Raw genomic sequence first — 20,349 nt, forward strand, 5'->3', positions numbered from 1 at the left:
ACCCATGGGGCAGGTTACCTTAACCACAGGTTTTCTGAATTGTAATTTTTTCATCAGGAAAGGGACCATGGAGTTTTACTCAGACAAACATGGCATTTAATCTACATACAGCTCAAGGCCAAACCCCTCCAGTTTTTTTGAGGGCACTGAAGAATGTTTTATGGACAGAGAAACAGGAGAAGCACAAGATTCCTTTTCAGACCTGCAGTTTGATTTCCAGCTGGTCCCACAGAGTTCATTGCTGTGCAGTATTTGGAGCTCTCCCCACTTCCACTGTGCAGCTGCCAGGATCTGATTTGCACAGTGCAAGGTGCTGAGCTGGAATTAAAGGGGGTTTATGAAGGTTTTGTGTATGTAGGAAATCTTGTATTCTAGGGAGCAGTGCGAAATCAGGCTTACCCCACCCTCCACCAATTCCACTCTCTTGTGAGCAGGCCAGACCCTTCCGGGCCTGTTATGGGCCGTAAGGGCTTTGGGCTGGCTTGAATTTCCTTTGAACTTTGGGTTCAGATCAGCTTACCTGGGAAGTCCAAATGTGTCCCAGAGTTTGACCAAACTTCAGTTCATGGACATTTTACTCAATGCCCCAGTTTGGCCTGCTCTTTCCAGGAAGTTTTAAAATGTTGTCTGAATTTTAACTTTGAAGAACAACTGTTACTGCTATATGCTCAGTAGCTGGGAAGTACCTATTCCATTTCTATTTGCAAATAAAATGTTGGGAAGATGGAAAGCTGGGATAGGTTTTCTAAACTGTTACATATGAGGAAGAAGAATAGGAAAAACTAGGTACATGTGGAACTACTAAGTACAGTTCTAAGCACAGCTTTATTGGTGGAAGTTAGTATCTACTAAAATCTAACAATCCCCTAAAAGAACTACTCGCCCCTAAAAGAACTATTCAGAGAGCAACCAGACTCCCTTTCTGAGCCAGTCTTGCAGGAAGAGCACAAAAGGTATGCTATCACATCAGTAAAACTTGCAGCAGCATCATGTCTTGGATGTGAAATTATTTCCATGCTAAGAGTCGTTTTCAGTTGGTTTCTGAACTAGGCTGAAGCAGGGGCAGCCATTCAGAAAAGCACTTAAACAGACACTCAAACCTGAGTTAAGTCCCATTGACTTCACTGGTCATGCTTAAGTGTTTTCTGGCCCAATTCAAAGCACATTCAAATCGGAAGAAAGGCTCTCTTTTACTTCAGCAGGTTTTAGATTAGGCTTTTTCTGCAGTCAGATGGCCTTTAGCTACACACTGTTGCTTTTTCTAGTTGAGGACAGAGGCAGGAGTGCTATAGGGATACACAAAATATGCAAAAGTGCATTTGGCCTCTGCTACTTGTGATATTTGCAGCCACTTCTGTTTAATGCTTTTGGGAACCTACAGCTGCAGGAGCTGATTTATACGCACAGCTAGGAACCAGCATGTTCACTGGCAGATGCTGAGAGATGTGGGAGTGGGCTTGTGCAAGGATGCGGGCTCACTTGCCAGTTTGGTCTCAAATGGCTGGGGTTCTCATCAATCACGTCGACATGGAGGAACAGTGGTGGTCACAGACCTCCTCTGGGTGGCGGGGGAGATCAGTGCTCCCCGGTAGGGAGTGGAGACACCAGACCACAGAAGGTCAAGCCATCTGCCTTAGCCCTCTGGGTTGATGTAGGTGCTGTCTAGTAGCAAAGGGGGGGAAAAAAAAAACCCGAACAAAAACCCAACCCCCTTGGCTGCTCTGTCTTAATTTAGGATATTCATCTAGAATCTGCTATTCCTGCTTGTCAGCAGGCAGAGCGACAGAGTATGTGAAATTAATTTCCGAGGTGGGAAATTGCTAATAATTTATTTACAGCTGGGGTGGGTGTGGAGGAGGGAATACTGTACAGACATATTTGGGTTTTCTTCATAAAATGTCAATGCTTAGCTCTTTCTGCTTCCTCTGAACATGTCCTATTAGTTGAGACAACATCCTGCAGTCCCTACACCTATTAGGGAGACTGCTTGCAGGAAAGAGAAGTTCTCTCACCGCTGTACAGCTCACCTGCAGGTGTCTCATTTACAGCACTGTGAGTCCCGCTGTGGACACTCGGGACTGCCATGTGTGTGCAGTGTGGCTCGTCACAGCACCCCACAGCTCAGAAGAAGGCAGTAGTTGTGGTTGAGAGCTTGGGAGAGGGAGTTTGAGAGGACCATGGGTGGGTTGTCATGATGGAGCAGATCTTTTAAGTGGCAAGAGATGCAGTGTTCAGCGTGTGCCATTGACCTCTCTGTTTGTTTGTTAACAGGATACACACCCACTGGGATTTAAACATCTCCTTCCGAGAGACCTCTTGCAGGTACCATTTTGGGGCACCCTCTTTGTATGGTAGGCTAAGAGTTTATGATATGTTACTGGCATATGGATGCTGTTAGATGTAAATGAACATTTCTAACTGTCAGTGCTGTGGGTTTTTTTCTTCCTCCTTTGTTCTTCTTTCTCCCCTTACTACATATCCTTTCTTTTGTTTTTATTTTGGGGAAAGTTGTCTGTGGGGGGAAACAGTCTCTTTTCTGTTGGAAGAGAGAATTGATTAGACTTGTAATGAAAGCCCATTATTGGTTTTGATATGTTTACTCTGGTCCCTTTTTGGAAGAAGGCAAGGTTGGGCTGGCCCAGATCTATTTCCCGACACGAGAGACATGGGAGTCTGCATCTCATTCGCAAAAGTGATTCTTTGCACAAAAGGCTCACTGAAGGCCAAACTGACTGATGCTCCTGAATTGCTCAAGAGTTGCAGTGTTGTGCTTAGCAAACTTAAAGCAGTGCTACCTTAACAGCTGGGCCTGTGACTGCAAATGACAAGAATCACTGGATGACAGATGCTTTAGATAATATGATAGCACTGAGACACCCTGGTCCTGCAAAACCTTCTGCATGTAGGTGTCCGACTGCAGTGTTGAGGTATGAAGTAGTGGAGCCGATAGGACTCTGCATTTTACAATGTGAAGTATGAATGGGTTGAACTACAGCTGCAAAAGTGCAGTGCAAGAGTATTTACAAGTCACCTTGGGAAAAAGTTGACATTCAAAAAATGACAAATGTTTTACAAAGCATAAATAAAAGAAATTACATAGAAGTCTGAACCGTGAAAAGAGAAGGATTGCCCAACCAGTCTGGTATACTGGTTTTAAAGTCTGGTTTCCTGCACTAACAGATACCCTAAGAAGGTGGAAATTCATAAATAGAAGATACCCAGTTACAAACATGAATATTCCTTTGTGACCTCTGGGTCAGCTGATACCCTGAGCATAGTGCATTTTCTTTATGTGTTGCTAGCAGTCATAAACTTTTCTAGCCCTTTAAAAATACAGCTGCAGAAATATGCCTCTGCACTAGAAAAAGAAAACTGGAATTTTGAAATTTCTCTTTTATACTCAGTTGCCACATCTGAGTGAAATAGTTGAGCCTGGCAGGTGCTGCTTGTTTTCTAAACCAAGAAAAATTAATCTGTGCAGCTGTGAAACTTCTTGGGGAACATAGAGCAGAAGGTGGTAGATAGGGTGCAGCGCAGTCCAGAATCTGGTTCTGTATGTGCTTCATACGTATGGGGATACTGTAGAAATCAGGATCTGGTCCGTTGGATCTGCTTGCAAATAGCAGTCCACTAGCAACTTTTTTGTTTTGCTAAAAGTAGTTTCTGATGCTTTGTGTAAACTTCCTGTTCAGTTAGAGATTTGAAAACAGTAGGAAAATATTACTGCTGCTACTACTACTTGTGGAAGTGCCCACTGCATGCTAGACACTTCACAAACATTTAAGAAACGATTCATACTCTGTAGAGATCAGATTGTCTGGACAAGGGAGTGCAAATAATTTCATCTGATGACTTTTGTGACAAGACTTAATGTGTATAAGACTCAGTGCAGCAAATGTAGTGTTTACTCAAGAGAACATTGTTTAAGAGCTTTAGAGAGACATACCTATCAGTACTGCGGCTGATGTGGGCATTTCACTGTTGTATCGCAAGTCTGAGAATGTTTTGCAAATGTAATCATCAGTTACAGGAGCAGAGAGTATTAGAAATTACTTCCATCTCCATCACATGCCCTTCAAATGCAGTGCTAACAAGTTCTGTCCCTGTTCTGTGTGCTCCCCAAAAAACCTGTGGCACAAGAGTGAAAGTGGGCAGCGGAGAAGTGAAGGACAAATAGTCTCTGTCATTTTAACCCATCCACACATACCCACTCCCTCCCTCCCCCAACCTGCGGACAACTGGGACTGTTCTGTCGGCAACGTTGGTGTGTGAAGGTCATAGCCTAAACTGTGCACCTGGAGAGACAAGTCCATCTGTATTTAATTGAGTACTGGAGTATGAATTAAGTCTTGGCATCGCCATGAGGCTCCGTGAAGGCAGTGGGGAGTGGAGGGTGGGAAATCTGCACTGATTCATACTCCATTAGGGAATGAGTGAGGGCAGAGGTATTCACTGGTATTTAAGTAAGCACAGACTTTGTGCCTGAAGCATAAAACCCCATGATTTCTACAATTTACAATGTTAAGAATACAGAACCCCACCCTGATCAGTAAGCGTCTAGAAGCTAGTCTAGAAGGCACATCTCACCCAGCACTCCTGTAAAAAACAGCTGAAGTTTTTTGTATGGCAGCCTTTAGAATAATATCCCTGGTTTGTTGCTATAAGCTTTTGGGACTCTAAAATACAAAAGAATGGATTCCTTCCAGGCAGACCCTTTCATGATAAATTTCAGCCTAGAGCAAACTTTTATGGCTGAGTTATAAACTCCTAAAAGCCAGAGGTTTGGAATGAAAGAGCTGGCACAAGCCTGAATTAAGAGCCATGTGAACGATGATTCTGCACAATGGCAGCTAAGGGTGCAAACACCTTTGGAAATTAGAATCCCTATCTTAAAGAAAAATTCTGAACTTTCAATGCATAGAATAAAATAATGATCTGATTTTTATGTCAACAAGTACACTTTTTGGGCTTTCTCAGCTTAACTGTTTGTTCCCTTCAGTTTAGCTCTCTCGTGGCAGAGACATCAGTAGTTCCTCCTGGGAACAGAAGTTTTGCTTTTGCAGATTAAACGGTTAGTCCAACTATCAAAAATGGTGCCCATCCAGCTAGTTCAGAAGAATACAACACGTGTTATGCTATGTGGCAAAGAGGGTCATTTGTGTGTTTATGTGTTGGTACAGAAAAAGGTTCTGTAAAACATCTGGCATATCTAAAATACATCACAGGGGTGGCAAAAAGGTTTAGCTGACCTTTGTTCTCAGTGACCTGCATAATTCAGCACATGGGAGTTACACAGGTCATCCCAAACCCATGCCAGGAAATCATTACGATGGACCACACTTGCATGAATACACACAGTCACCATGCTATTTTAAATCAAGCAGGTCTGAGAACTGCCATCTTAATTTACCTGCCTCTTTGCCATAAGTTTGTCTTTGATCTTCCTTTCCAAGTTGTCAGAGGATACCTGGATTCATTGGCTTTAGCCACCTTAGAATTGCTGTCTGCGTTGCCCTGGATAAAAAGACGTTTAACTGAGTCCATATCATTCTATATGCAAAGAACCAAAAGCTCAAAATAGGGGAATTGTCCCAAAAGGGGAGATTAAGATCTCTCCTTGTCTTGCCAGGTGCTTTGCTCCCTTCCCTTTTAAGCTTTGAAGTTAATACAGGTTTAAGTTTTTGTTTACAGCTAGACTTCCTTTAACATTGCCTTTTTAAGGTAGAATTCCCTTGTATGGACATATTGTTCCTGGAATAATTCGGTGAAATGTGTTAAAGTTGCTCAGTAAATGATGCGCTTCTCCTTTTATTTCAAGACAAGCCTGTCAAATTTTGAAATAGTAAACACAAGGTTAAAGCCTGGTCTCCGCCACGAGTTGCGTACTCTCCGCTCCCACTGATTTCAGTGTGAGTCACAGTTGCTCAGCACCACAGGCAGGATTACCTTTCTGAGGCTGAGGCATCTCATGAAAATAAATTGTGGAATAAAAAGGAGTTCCAGGGAGGAAAAGGATTTTCCTTCTATTTGTTGCCGCTTGATGTCTTGAGGGAACTGCAGGGAGGTGAGTGGGAAATAGATAAGAGGCCATGCATGTTAATACCATGCAGTGATGCAGCTCAGGATGGAATAAACATTTTGCCCACCTGAGAATTTCAAGACACTGTCAGTGCAATTAAGCCATCCCTGTTTCCAAGGAAATCGAGAGTTGTTTAGTGTTGCCCCTGTTAAAGGCGGCCCAACTGGTAGGAAAGAAGATGGTATATAATTTGGTTAAAGCTGCATAAAAAGACAAGGAGCGTAGCAGAGAATTGAGCTAGGCATCTTGACATTCAGCCACATGCTTTAGCTTTGGCTGCATGGTAAGCAAACTCTGAAAGAATATCTGAGGCAGCATTTCTGTCTTCAAAGTCCTGTGCTGGTGCGGGCATAAAACAGTGACAAAGGAAAGAGGCAGGAGGATGCAAGAGAGTCTCTTCACTGCCGTATGAACAAAAAGCCACTTGAGGGGACATTCCAAGCTTACTGGGCCTGCCAGGGGATAATTTTATCCAGGTACATGCCACAGGAAGGCTGCATAAGGAGATGGAAGGAAAACAAAGGCATCATTTGCCCAGAGCAGATAAAATGCATTTAACAACCACAGTTTAAAGAAAGGTTACAGCGGTGTGTAACCAGCCTTTCTGGATGGGCATGAACCATATTAGAATGTGTTTTAGACAGACAGACATTTGGCCAAGAGCCTGTGCATCCGTGTGCATGTGTACGTGTATGTTTAAACCTGACTGTAACATACTTAGTGGGCCTTTCCACGTTGATTTAACCCTGGGATAAACCCTTACTCAGCCAGAACTGAGTTTAAACAGCAGTGCTTACACTGGATTGTTACATGTACATATTTGGTCTATGTGGTACAGCTGCACACTTTTTAGAATACTGTATTTAAGGAGGAATGAAACAGGTTAGTCAGGAAGAAAGAGGACGTTAAACAAATCAGGCGAAGTGGAAGAAGCAGATGAAAAATACATGGGAAATGGGACAGGAGAAGAAAACTAAAGGGAAATTCACTGATTTAGCTCATTCCTTTGGAAGCTACACAGGGAGAGAAAAAGAAAGCAGGAGAGGAGAATTGAAAAGTAGGTGGTTCTGAACATGTCAAGGCTGATCCTGACTCAGCAGAAAGTATTGCTGTGTGATGCAGGTAACATTATCAAGTGCCAGAGCATGCTGCTGCTCTGCCCTTTAAGGATTGATATAGGATGGCTTCTGGGCTGTCTTTATTTATTTATTTATTTATTTATTTATTTTTCCTAGTAAGCTTTTGCCTTTTAATCTGGGAGACCTGAAGTAGGTACTAGAAGGTCACAAGAAGTTTTTAGCACCTGGAAGCTAGATGTGACCCCTTTACGCCCTGCAGTCTTTAGCATCTGCTGCTGAAAGAGCTGGTATTTGTCAGATAAGCACCTTTAAGTTACAGCAGAAAAATCAGACAGTGGCAGAGGGACAAGAGTGCCTTCAAATGGGGTCCTGCCTTCACCCTTCCATGTGAGTCACTGATTTCTGCCTCGAGACCAACGGACAGCAGGGCTGAAGCAGTAGCCCCGACTGAAATAGCTAATAGTGAGCTGAACTAAACAGAATGAGTCAGATTTTGCCCATCTGATTTAAGTCAGGGCAGAGAAGACTGGTGAGATACCAACTGTATGTAGACCTGCAGAGCTGTTTCCATAACTCGTGAAGACTTTGGAGGACAAGTGTGAAGCTGACTCTTGACTGTATGCTATAGAAAGCTCAAAAAGATCCTAGTGAAAGACCGCAGAATGTATTAACTGTGACTTCTGGATTCATATGGGGAGGACATTTATTTAACATGAGGCTGAATTTGGTCCTTCCAGATTATTTCTGTGGTAGCTTTGGGACGTAGACTGCTTAAGGAAATGTTTTAATCCTCGTCTTGGCGGAATATACAAAGAGCTCTCACCTTTGTAACTATTAAAGTTAAAGCTGTGAACCAGGACGTGGTTCCTGAAGGCAAAGCCGATAAATACAAGGAAACTCTTGGCTAATGCCACTGTTGTTGGCAGTCAAGGCATGGCTATGTGGAGACAATATGTTGGAAGGAAAAGACTTTCCAGATGGGTGAACTCAGTTTGTTCATCAAACAGTGACATACCTGTTTGATTTTAGACAATAGTTGCCCAACAAGTAAATGGATGTGTTCTTTTGTTTAACTGGAAGAAGAGAAGTAAAACCACACCAAATCCACATAGTTGATAGACATTAACAAGAACGTTCTGTGTCAGAATGAAGAGCATTTGGGAAGGTTCAGCCAAGGAGCTAAGCCTCCAGTTCTTTAGAAAAAAATATGAGCAACCTTTGCTTTGCTTGTGTTTGATCACCCACAAAGCATCCATGTGAAGTTTGAAAGTGTAGATACTGAGATAAAATGGGAGGAGCTGCTACGTATGGGCCTGATGTTCCATCAGCTGCTTTTTGGGGACTTCAGATGGCAACAGGACAGACTTCTGGCTCTATGCTATAGAGTATATGGTTTCCTTTTATTTGTGGATCTAAATCCCCCAAAAGGCTGGTACTGGCAGGAAACAAAGTTGTTCTTGACACCACCTTGCTGGAAGGCACTGGTGAAATTCAGTTCTAGAAGTTGCTTGTATTCCTGGAATCCACAGAGGCTGCTGGCAGGATGCTCGCCAAGGCCCATGTGAGTGGGTGAATTAGGCCTGGGATTTTCAAGGAGTCATGTAGAGCAGAGTTACCTGAGTAGCTTTTGCTTCTCCCTTTCCTGTAGGGATAAGGCCAAACAAGGCCTTATCTATGGCCTTGTTTGTGCAGAGTCTGGAACGAACATACTTGTAGGGAAGAACAGACGAACAGGGAGGAGAAAATTAGTAGCTATTGGTTTGCTGAAAAGTATTATTTCAATGGAAATAATTATGTCATCATCATTTCATTAGCAATACTTTTTGTTCTTATATTCATTCCCAGGAAGCTTCATTTGGCTATAGGGATGGGTTAGGGAAAGGAGAGCATTTATGTACTAGCAGAGATTCGGAGAAATGCTGAAGGTGAATAGGTAGCTGATAAACTAGTTTTAGCTTCCATTTTAAAGCTAGAACAACACAATTATATTTCAAATAAGGTAGGTGAGAAAAGCTGTTAGATACCTACAAGGTGAGAGGGAATGTTTAATCGAGAGTAATGCTGCTCTTATTTATCCCCAGCATGTTGTCATCTCTTTGGTGTATCTGTCATGGGGGGGTGGGTATAATGGACCTTTTGTAGGGCAACTGAAGGGATTCTGGATAAACCGAGTATGTGAAGGCATCTTAAGACCTTGGTATGTTGTTGAGATATACATAAGCTTGGTTGCAGCTTTTGGGCAGCATTCTTGATATATTTCAGCTGCATACAGCGATCGAAAAGAGAATCAAATCCTTCTGCTTTTAGATTGTATGTTGGATCAAAACCTGAAGGGCATGTTTCTGGAATAGGAGGTTTCCTGACCTCCCTCTTCCCACCCTACTGTGAAATTGAAAGGATTCAAATATAGGTCTGTCTTGTCCTTAATACATTGGATGTGTGAGTGATTCCTGTAGATCATCAGTTCCCACTGTTCATTGTCTAAACTTATACCCTATCACCCATTTAAAATCGCTCATCTGAGTATTTTAATATTTCATCAGTTCAAAGCAGGCAGCTTAATGAATTGAGAGAATGAGGAGAGTTTGGGTTATTTAAAGAGACCTTATATCCATTAGGCACACCAGCTGCGTGTCAGCGACACATTCTTTTTATTGGCTGAGCAAAACATTTCTATTTGTCTGTTACTGAGGAACATTGGAACGCAGCATCTAGACAAGTCCAAAACTTCAGGGAACGCTCTACACGTCAGCAGGACAAGCCCATTGATTTTGGTGCAAATCAGACGTGCCAAAAAAACTGTCAGGAGAAAAATCAGGACCTCCAGGCTGCCTGGTGCTGCAGGCAGAGGAATTGTTTGGCCCTTCCCTGCAATTGCATGCATGCAACAGGAGCAGCTGCTTAGCTTAGAGGGTGAGGCTGGGCGTGACTTGGATTCTGACAAGTAAAACAGTTTCAGAAGTATTTTTTAAGGGACGAGTCTGGAGATCCAGCATGGGAGACCTAGGAACTTGGGGAAATTTGGGGTAAGCAGGAATGATTAGGTTGGTGTTAATGACAAACTGGGGAACTGAAGGAAGGGTTTATAAATTTGCATGGGAAAACACACTAAGCCCCTGGGAGATGATGGAAAGGAGAACGAAGAGACACTGAAGCTCTGGGATGAGGGAGGGATCCAATGTGAGCTGCAGGAGTCCATGAAGCAGGGGAGTATTGGAGGTTGACTCACAAGGACTCTATAGTGAGGAGGCAGGGGAAGAGCAGAATGGAGACAGTTTTAGGTATTCATGAAATGCACTCCACTCACAATAAGGGCTTGTCACAAGTATGTGGCACCCCACCCTCCAACTGCATTTCTGCTTGCCATGGTTGCCTTCATTATTCTCTTAGTGAAACTTTTTTTGTTAGTGGCCAAGGTGAGCTGTAGCCTGTGCTCGGGGAGGGGAGGGCGTGATCAGCAAGTATGGGCTTGATGGATGTTCAGAGGAAAAATGTACAGGCACTTGTAGTGGTTGTGGCAGATGAGCCGAGGAAGATGGACCATTGCGGAAAATCCTTCTGAAATCTGGTAAAATTGTGTTGGGTTGCTGCCCAACAAGTGTGTGCGTAGAAGGTAGAAGTCAAAGACTAGTCAAGGGACTAGTCGTGTGTACTTGGACGCACATCTGCACTAAGAAAAATGGTAGGCGGGAGAAAAGAGTCTGTAACTAACCTTCAGGCTTCTTGACAGCTTGGGGTACTGGGTTCCATGTCCTTATGAGAGCAAAATAACACAAGACCTACGGGTTTCCTGCCTCAGAAGAGAGCCGGGGCAGTAAGGCTGGCAGAAAGAGCAGGAGACTGCTATGAACAGCAATGCAAGCATCATACAGGGTTGGTGCTTCCCGGGAGCTGCACCTTGCCAATGACAGGCTTGCACAGTGCTTACACTATGCTTTTGTAATCCGTATACTTTTTACAAATCTGGGTGAGGTGCCTCATCTGGAGGGCCGGTGTATCCTGCTGGTGATGGAGGAGTAGTAAAGCGACTGTGTTTAAGGTTTTCCCTACCTTGTTTGGATTCAGGCTCTCATTATTTCTAATGCTTTGTGCCCTTCTCCTTTTCTCAGAAGTCACCGTGCTCCTTTATCCTGCTGCACGCTAAGCTTTTTGGCTCCAAGATTACAACTGTGGTGGAAATGCAGGATTCAAGATGCATTAGGCCTGATAGTTTTTCAAACTCAGAAGCCCTATCTGCATTACTGCAGACAGGAGGGGAAAGCTAAGGTTAAAATGTCTAGCATGGGCACCCCCCTTGCCAAATGCTTTTGTGGCACCTTAGCGGATGGGCACATGTCAAAACCGACTATCAGAATAAGGTGCCAGTAATGATAGACTGGGTTTGTGCTTCATCTCAGTGCTTTATCTCTTCCCCATCTCTAGTCCAGCTTCAATGTGGTGTAGTTCCATCTTACTTTTATTTATGGGCTTGCAGAGAGCCGAATGACAAAGCAGGATTACAATAAAAACATCTTTATACTTATTTCCACCAAATTTTGGAGTTGCCAGCTCTATGAATCATTTTTATGAACTGTCATGAGCATTAATGAAATTTTATGAGCATTTGGCTTGGGACATTGCAGGATGATTTTTTTTTTCCAAGGGAGAATTAGGGCTGTGTTGCCCATGGTTGGGGTTGGGATTTTCAGGCCTCTCAGCTCCCTCCAGTTGGTGAAACTTGTTTACCCCTCCCTCTTTCCTCTTTTCCCTTCCCTCGGCTTTCCCCTTTCCTTCCCTTTTTGCCTGTGTCTGATGGGTGACATCTCATCAGAAGGTGGAGATACCCAAGAGGCAGAAGTGGGGGTGCTGGTAAATTGTTGTCTGTCAAGGTCTATCAAGACTGATGTCTAGGAAGGACAGAGAGTGACTGAGAGGGTTTTTTTACTCAATGATGACGTTTTAAAAGGCAGCCGAAAGACTGAGCAATAAAAATATAACCAAGAAGGCCAAGGAATGAGAGGCATCTGTGCCCTGAGCTTTGCCTGCTGGAAATCATGGTTCTGTCTTCTGTCTAGAGCGCAAAATTCTCAGAGGGGTGCAGCTTACTCCTGTGGCAGTGAAGGTAGGTGGGAGTCTTTCCATTAGCTTCAGCAGGTCCCGAGCTGGATTCCTGAATAACAGGGCCAGTTTGCACTTGGCTGAGCGTGTGAAAGTGCTGTTGAACACATTGCTGGCTACAAAAGTCAGTTGCCAGGTAGATGCGCGGTCTAGATTTTTGCAGCAAATAGAGAAGTTAGAGATAAACTCGGGAAATAAGGAGAAGGAGCCAGAAAGTGCATCACAAGGTAGCTTGCCTCCCAGCAGTTTGCCACATTGCAATTCATGAAGTGGCAGGTCAGAGGAGCCGAGGCTGCCCAGCTTATGCCAGAGAGATCCTGGAGTGTGAGAAGCGGGATGGGGAGAGGCAGTAAGGCACAGAGAGGTCTGGAGGAAGGAGGCAGCCCCTCTGCTCCTCAGAGCTGCATATACATATGCTCGCTTGCATCCAGCTTCTTTGCCTGGGGCTTATCTGCCTATCTCTGGTGGAAAAGTGACACAGCCTGTCAGCGGGTCATGCTGCCCATTGTTTAACAGTGAAACAAATTCTGCTGCTCCCCCTTGCACCCCCCCCCCGGCCCCATCCACTTCTTTATTAGTCACCTGATCAGAGCCTTCAAATCCTTGACCCAAATCCTCCTGTGCCCAGCTTTAGGTCTTATCCTACTCTGGCTGTTCTGTCCACCGTCGACCTGAGAGGAAAGGTATTGGCTGCGCGCTGTGTGATTAGGGAGATGTTGCTGGATGTTTTGAGCCCTGTGCAAGGTGATAAGCAGGAGTGAGGGAGGAGGGGAAGAGCCCTTGATCAGCCTGAGCTGCCAGCTTTCCCTGATCCACATCCCTTCTCTCTTTCTGCTGACTCAGTGACCCTAGTTTTACTGCCTGGGAGTGTCAGAGACGGTGACCTTGCCTGTCTGCTCAAGGACCTCTGGCACTCAAAGGCCATGCCAGGGCAAACCAAGACATGCTGAAGAGAAAGTTATTTTGCAGGATTTCTTATCCCAAGCTCTGCCAGACTGGAAGATGGTTAATCCTGCACTGATTTGGTGCTGTGCATGTGGCAGGGAGTCAGAGTGGTCATCTTGTGAAATGTGCTTTTTTTCGTCTGCGCAGGAAGGTTTACATACTAGTAAGGAAGAAGCTGAGAGGATTCATCAGCTCTTGGGAATAAACCGATTATTTTACTCCCAGAGCACTCGATTCAGTGTGGTCGGGGTTCTGAGATGGGGGGGTCTCTGCTTGCTTCCTGGTGGGCAGAGACACAGGTCACACTTTTTTTTTCACTCTGAGCTGCCACTATTAACTGGGCGTACGATAGGGTGATTTTCTGACGGGTTCTGTGCAGGAGGTCAGATGAGGTAGATATAACGGTCCCTTCTGGGGCTTAAAATCAATGAATCTGTGATTAAATGGCCCACAGAGGCTAGACATTGCAGGTTAAGGGAAAAGGAGCGATATTGGTGGCATTTTATGTGGGAGCTGCGGTCAGGTATGTCTCTTGCGGCAGCACAATGGCCAGCAATCCCCAGGTCATGTGTGTCTTTCGAGGTCCTTTTAACGAGCCCCAGATTTACCTGTGCATAGTAGGGAGACAGAAGGTGGATTTTTTTCAAGGGCTGGGCTGGAGTGCATATGTTTCTTTGGAAATTGGTTATTAGTTTCGTTTTGGGTTTAAAAAAATGCTAACGAAAAAATATGAGAGCCTTTAAGTGGTTATTTTACACCAGTCCTGACATTACATAGTTGTGCTGTTACATAAGGTTGTTTCTCAGAGCTATAATGATGCAACAGTATTTATAGACCAATCTGGGTTTTCCTTTTAATGGCTTCCATAAAAAGCTCATTATTCCCTTCACACAGTCACTGACTGATTTACATGCTTGTCCTGTCCCTGGGTGTATGCTCCAGTTTGGGTAGCCCTGAGCGACACACTCACAACTGCCTGCTTGTTGCTAAATGACTCTGACAACAGTCTGGCTGTGACACTGGTCCGGTCCTTACACCAGAAACTTGTCTTTTGTGAGGAGAGAGGAGAGGAGGTCTACAGAGAAGAAAAATCACTTGTGTTTCTGCAGGTTCTGGCAATATCATCATCTCCTTGGAGCTGCAAACTGTCCTGTCTATCATTCCTGGCGTATCAACTGGCCAGGCAAGGGACTTGGCCTGGCTAGAATGGGTGCATATGGTATGTAGAAGGAAGTCGCTGCAGAGTAAACAGTCTGTGAATCTGTTACCTGAGCAAGGGGTACCATTGAAATCTACTCTTGAACCGGACTTCCGTCCGGTCAGGCTGAGAATGAGGAAGGAGAAGAAACCCCATGTGTGTTCCTCAGAGTGACACAGGAGGGTTTGTTTGGAGGGTGCATGGGCCCACACCTGCGCTGATCTCCACTTTCCCTGGCTTAATCAATGTCCTTGCGTCTCTCCCCCTGCAAGCCCTGACATTCCTCCTTTTGCATATTGGATTTTTTTTCTTTATTGTAGGGAGGGGCAGAGGGTCGGGACAGTTTTATGGCAACTGTATTGATCAGTAAAATTTAATATAATCCCTGCACTTAATGTGTGATCGTTATGGGGATGGAGCGCTGGTGAAACATATTTAAAAAGAAATATTTTTCAGTTTTATTTCTTCCTATGCTACTTTTCTGAGTCTCTCTTCTCTTCCAAACCTGGCATCAATCTCCTACTTTGCATCCCTTCGAAGACAGTCATACATTTTTGACCGGGTTTTCACAGTTTGCTTTTGATTTGATAAAGTATTAGGAAAAGACTTGTCTAGTCTGGTTCGGTGCTAGATTCATTCACCATTTCCTCAGCTAACTGTCTTGCAGTTTCTGGATCTATGCAATTTTGTGTCTACTGAGAGTATCACTCCCTCTTTTTGATCTCAGATATATCTGGAACTCCTATCGCTGAAGTACCAGGTTGCCTCTTGGTGTCTAATGCCTCCCACTCACACAGTGCCCCTGTGCATCGCCATGTGTATGGAGAACAGCAGCACAAAGCGGTTAACTGACTTGCCAGCAAAGTCTGGGCAGGAAATTGGAGCAGAAAAATGACAGCTTGAGTTTCAAACTTGTGCTGAATATCCTAACCACTGGAGCAGCTTTTTTTGGGCACTGCTGAGTGGTGCTGCACCGCAGATGAAATACCTCCTCCGCAGAGTGACCTGCACTTTTTGTGCCTGATACCAAGCACTGAAAGGTTACTGCATGTGATCTTGCAGCTCAGAGCATGGGCAGAGCAAACCCTGTCTGCCAGCAGGATGGACAATCTCTAAGAGGCACACAGGGCGCATTCTGGCTCACCCTGTGAGGAGGATGGGGCATGACATTTGTAGTGAGGTTTCTGTTACTATTGCCTCCTTATTTTGGAAAGGGCTGCAGCAAACAGGGAGGCAGCCATTATTGAAAATTATTTAAATTTGACCAAATTTTCTCCTTCCCCTCTCCCTCCCCCTCTTTGCAATCGCTCTTCGCAGTCACTTGCAATCACTCTTTGCAGTCACTTTGAGCAGCGTGTTGCGAGAATCACCAGACCCTGCGGGCGCCTGGCTGCCTCTGCTAGATGCAGAGACTCTGACACTGATTTATATTTTGGTTAATTGTCTCCATCCATTAGTCTCCTCATCCTTCTCCTTGTTAAAGATGCAGTTGCTGCTAATGTCTGTAAATGAGACACATTTAAAAGGCATTGCTCCCAGTCTGAACCTGGCTTGGGTTAACAATCACTGGAAGCTGCCACCTCCCGAGGATCTCTAGGGTGGTGTGTCTCCACTCAGGTGCCCTGCAGGGGCAGGGCAGCCCAGGCATTTGTCAGCACCTCTCTGCTTACCCTCACTCAAGGGGCCAAGAGCCAAAGGGGCCAAGAGACTGAGGTGTCTGCCCCATTTGTCTAGTCCCCCCTGTAAGTCACTCCATGCTGAATGTGCTGGCAGGGTTGGCTCCAGAACCAGGCTGGGAAGATAGCTTTCAGCAGATGTGAGGGACTAGTTCGGTGGGGCCATTTGAGATTGAGGAGAGGTGGCTGGAGTGAGGGTCCAAATGCTGGTCAGCATGAGGACCAGAGCACAAGACAGGACCAGAAGGGGTCTTGGAGCAATAGCTGCTGGCTTCAAACACTGTCAGTCGGAGGCTTATGGTGCGGATGTTGCTCAAAAAAAGATTATTGTTCCCAGAAGTCAGTCACACGGGATTGCTGCATGTCTGGTTACCACAGCCTCCCTGAAAGGGCTTGCTCCTAATTCATTTATACGTCCCAAGGGACGGCCACACTTAGCAAATCTGACAGTTCAGTGGCAGTCCCTATGATAGACTTCTCCTTCCTTGAGCACAGGTTGTGGCCCATTAGCTAGACTAGATGATGTTGCTCATGCAATGTGTGCCAGAAATTATAGTACTGCTGGTTTAGCTGTTGTCCTGCAGGTGCTTCTCTGCGGACTCCACAGATGAGTCAATGGATTACTGTGGCATCTTGTCCCAAACAGACACCTTCTGTCTGGGTGATGTTTCCACCAGTTGTTGATGTGGCTGTCTCTCCCCTTGAGTGCCTTTTCCTGTAAGCGATGCAGCTATCAAATGACCACTGGTGGACCATTATACTGCCATTACAGAAAGTCTCATCAGAACAACCAGCTTTGGGGGAGACAGAGGACCAGCTAGTTCCATTAAACATAGACAGTGCAGCAATCAAAGCATTTGTAGAGAACATTAGCAATGGTTTTTTTTTTTTCCTCCAGTGGTAATTTTTGCAGCCATTAGTTATTAGTACGTCTCATTGCTGCTTTGCAGAGCGGGCTCCTTATATCACAGTGTTGGGATGTGACAGAGAATTTTAGACTATCAGCTCTGATCTGTATCTGAGCTGCACAGTTATCCATGTCGTCCTGACTGTACTCTCAGAGTCCTGCACCAATGTTCATTGGGTTTGGGTGTGAGGTTTTTGGATGAGAAAGACTTTTTTTGTTGTTTCCCAGACCTAGCATGGAACCTGCGGCATATGCCTCCTATGCTATGCTCCCCTGCGGTTTTCTTTTGTTGCCAGTGTAACAGGTCAAGTGTACACTGTTTTCAGAAATACCCTCCAAGGTCAGGTGGCCAGTTTGTTAGAGAGCAGATTTCATTTCATACTACATCCAGGTAAAGGAACCATTTGGACTTGGCCTTTAAAGCTTTGTGGTTGCTGCTTGCAGCGTGCATGGCCTGAGTTGTGGTGCACTGGTGAGCTGCTCAGTTGCCCGTGGCTTAGACAAAACCCTTATCACAGCTTTCCTGCATTCCTGGTAAATGGATCTGTTGCTCCTGTGCCCTCTCTTCATTAGCATCTGAAAATTGCCCAAGCCATAATAATATCCAGCCACTTCCCCGACTGTTGCTTTTGGCAGCAAGACAGAGCCTAGTGGCAGAATGGGAATCCTGTTGGACGGAAAGCAGCTTGCAAAAGCCTAGGACATTCTTTTCAGTGGATAAATGGGCAAGGCAAAGGCAGGATGGATATATGGCATGTTTGGTGGGATGGTTACTTCTCTGATGCTACATGGAGCACAATAATAAACAAGCACTTACACATCACCACTGCCAGCTTTACTCCTTGTTAAAGTGTCTTCCTTACGAGGCCAAGTTCATTACAAGGCCTGTGCCACTTGCAGCTGTTCTCAAAGCTACAGAGTTGGCCTTGAGGGAAGTCTGCAGTGCTGTTAGGTAGCTGCTGCCTTTCCCTTATTTCTTAGTAGGAGGGATGTATTTGTGAAGATGGGATCTCACTCCGTCATCAGCCATCATCACACACTTCTTTGCCACATAAGATCCTCATCTTTTTTTAACATTTTACTCCTCTCCACAGCTGCTAAGTACTATGTTGCAAAAACAGGACGATGGATTCAAATAGAGAATGAGCAACAGCACATCAGCTGTAATTGAACGCAACAACAGGAGTTTATCTTTACTAGACATGTTTAGATTCACTGTTCAGATATAGGACAGGGAGAATTTTAGCATCCTGGACTGAGGTTAAATGTGTATTGGATTTGAAGTTCAGACTTAAAAATCTTGCAGTGCTGCAAGTTCTTTTGTAAAACTTTGCCCACCAAAATAGCAGAAATACCTGAAAAACATGTCTTGTGATCAGAGCTTCGATCATCCTGAGCCAGATATCAGAAGAAAGGTCCCATGAGACTGCCAGTAACACTGAGTCACTTCCCAGTTTGAAAGCAAATCTGGATGTGGCCAGCCAGCCACGTGCCTTCTGGAATCCCTGACAGTAAGCACTCGGTTTTCTACCCTTCTTTTTACCTCAGGAGCAAAACTTGCTTCTATGAGATGGAAGTGCCAAGAAAGTCATGCCTCAGAACATGTTCCTCTGCTGCTTGGAAGCGTACCTGTATTACTGCGGGTCCCCAAACTATTAATTACCAAAACCCATGCAAACTGAATGTTGCCATGGCAACCTGCAGCCCTACAGAAGGCTATTTGTCTCCTCCTTGACCTTTCAGGAGATCTGTATCTTGCTCAAGCCCCCTCCTCTAATCCGGTTTTTAAAATATAATAGTATGCTACTGGAAGGGATCAGACCTTTAATCTGATTGTGTGCGCATGTGTCAGTGCATGTATGGGGGAGTGCCTGCATTAACAGGCACCCAGCAGCGGCTCAGAGACAAGACAAAGGAAAAGCAGAGTGTGACTCTGCCCTGCTGGGGCTGCAAGTGAGCACCTGGGTGGAATTATTGGCTTCAGCACACAGATGGGGGAATCCTCTACAGGGGAAGGACCAGCCCTCTCCGATCCCCTTAATGCAGGCTCCTTCCCACTGAGGTCGTGCAAGAGTTGTGCTCTTGCTGATGAGGACTTCAGAGGGGATGCTGTCACACCCATTTCAGTTTCCCTTCCAGTGAGCCTAGGTCCCTGCCTTCAGTTGCATTAATCACCGTGCCAGACCAAGCATCCAAGTTTTAGGCATTACTACATATATGTTGGTATCCCCAAAGTGCATGTTCTGGATTTTGACCTGAGGTCCTGCAAGCTCGATATTCTTTTGCCTGTTGTATTCCCTCCGAGGGAGGAATCTTTAATCCTGCATTGGCTCTGCCTGCTGGAGCCCTGAGCCCGTGAATTTGTTACCTGTTCCATATATGACAGGATTACTGTGAGCAAGTTAGGTGGTGTGTAAACCCAGAGGAACAAATAGCCTTTTTCCCAAGAGACTTGCTGTCGACTGTCCTGTATTGTGAGCAAGTTGAACACACAGGGAATACCCTGTAACCTGGGCTGAGGGAGAGGGTCTCATTTCTGTGCTGTGCCCCTTGTTCAGGCTGCGCTTTGCACTGCTCAGCTCTGTGCGTCGAGAGCCAGCCTCCTAGCCGTGTCTGCGAGATGGGCTTTGGTAGGCGCTGGACTGGGCCTCTTTTACAGGCTGCGGGCACAAAAGTCCAGAGCCGACAGTTAGGAGTGAAGAATGAGGAATGGGACTGAGGAATCGGGGACCAGTTAGTCAAAGGGAATTGAAACACGGGGCGCAAGGCCGGCATCGGCTGCCTGGCAGCCCCGGGACTGCCCTGCGCAGGTGTGGGCACTAACCGAGCACAGGTGATTCCTGTTCCGCAGAGCTGCAGGTGTTTGCTGGGTGACTGGGCTGCTCTGCCGAGGGAGCACATTGTGCAGTTTGCCTTCAGAAGAAGGTAAGTGGTTGGTTGAGTTTTTCAGATAGCTGTTTTCTGTGGAGAAACGTGCTAGGCTGTTTCTGGGATTTTTATGGCAGATGGATGAGGCAGGGCTGAGGTAGATGTTTGCCTGCCTTGTGTTGTAGGGCCCGTGTCAGTGATTGTGGTTTGGCTGAGGTGTTCCCCTTGGGGTAAGGGGGAGGGCCTGGGCAGGACTGGGTTGTGAAGGAGTTTGGCCAGGCTGGAGTTATAACTCATGTTTTGCAACTTTTAGTGTACGGCCCAAGCAGATCTCCCAAAGCCTGTGGTAGTGCTATGTCTTTTGTCCTCCTGCGGAGCCAACCAGCAGCAGACGATGCGATTTCAGGGTTGGAAGTGCAGTTGCAGTGCTGCAGTCCGAGGTAGCGAGTGTGCAAAAGCAGGGTAATGTCTGAAAGTTGCTGGTAGGTGGGCAGAGCCCT

The 20,349-nt window shown here is 45.4% G+C and overlaps 1 protein-coding gene across 3 annotated transcripts in view; it reads left to right on the forward strand.

The window, feature by feature from the left end:
- SAMD11 (sterile alpha motif domain containing 11) overlaps nucleotides 1-20,349 on the forward strand; it is a 129,286-nt gene that overhangs the window by 48,464 nt on the left and 60,473 nt on the right. For all 3 annotated transcript variants that reach the window (XM_076356333.1, XM_076356334.1, XM_076356336.1), the window contains exon 5: nucleotides 2,272-2,322. In XM_076356333.1, coding sequence (XP_076212448.1) covers nucleotides 2,272-2,322 — 51 coding nt within the window. The remainder of the gene's footprint in view (nucleotides 1-2,271; nucleotides 2,323-20,349) is intronic.

This window comes from Aptenodytes patagonicus, chromosome 19 (assembly GCF_965638725.1).
Source record: "Aptenodytes patagonicus chromosome 19, bAptPat1.pri.cur, whole genome shotgun sequence".
In the NCBI taxonomy this organism is placed as follows: domain Eukaryota; kingdom Metazoa; phylum Chordata; class Aves; order Sphenisciformes; family Spheniscidae; genus Aptenodytes; species Aptenodytes patagonicus.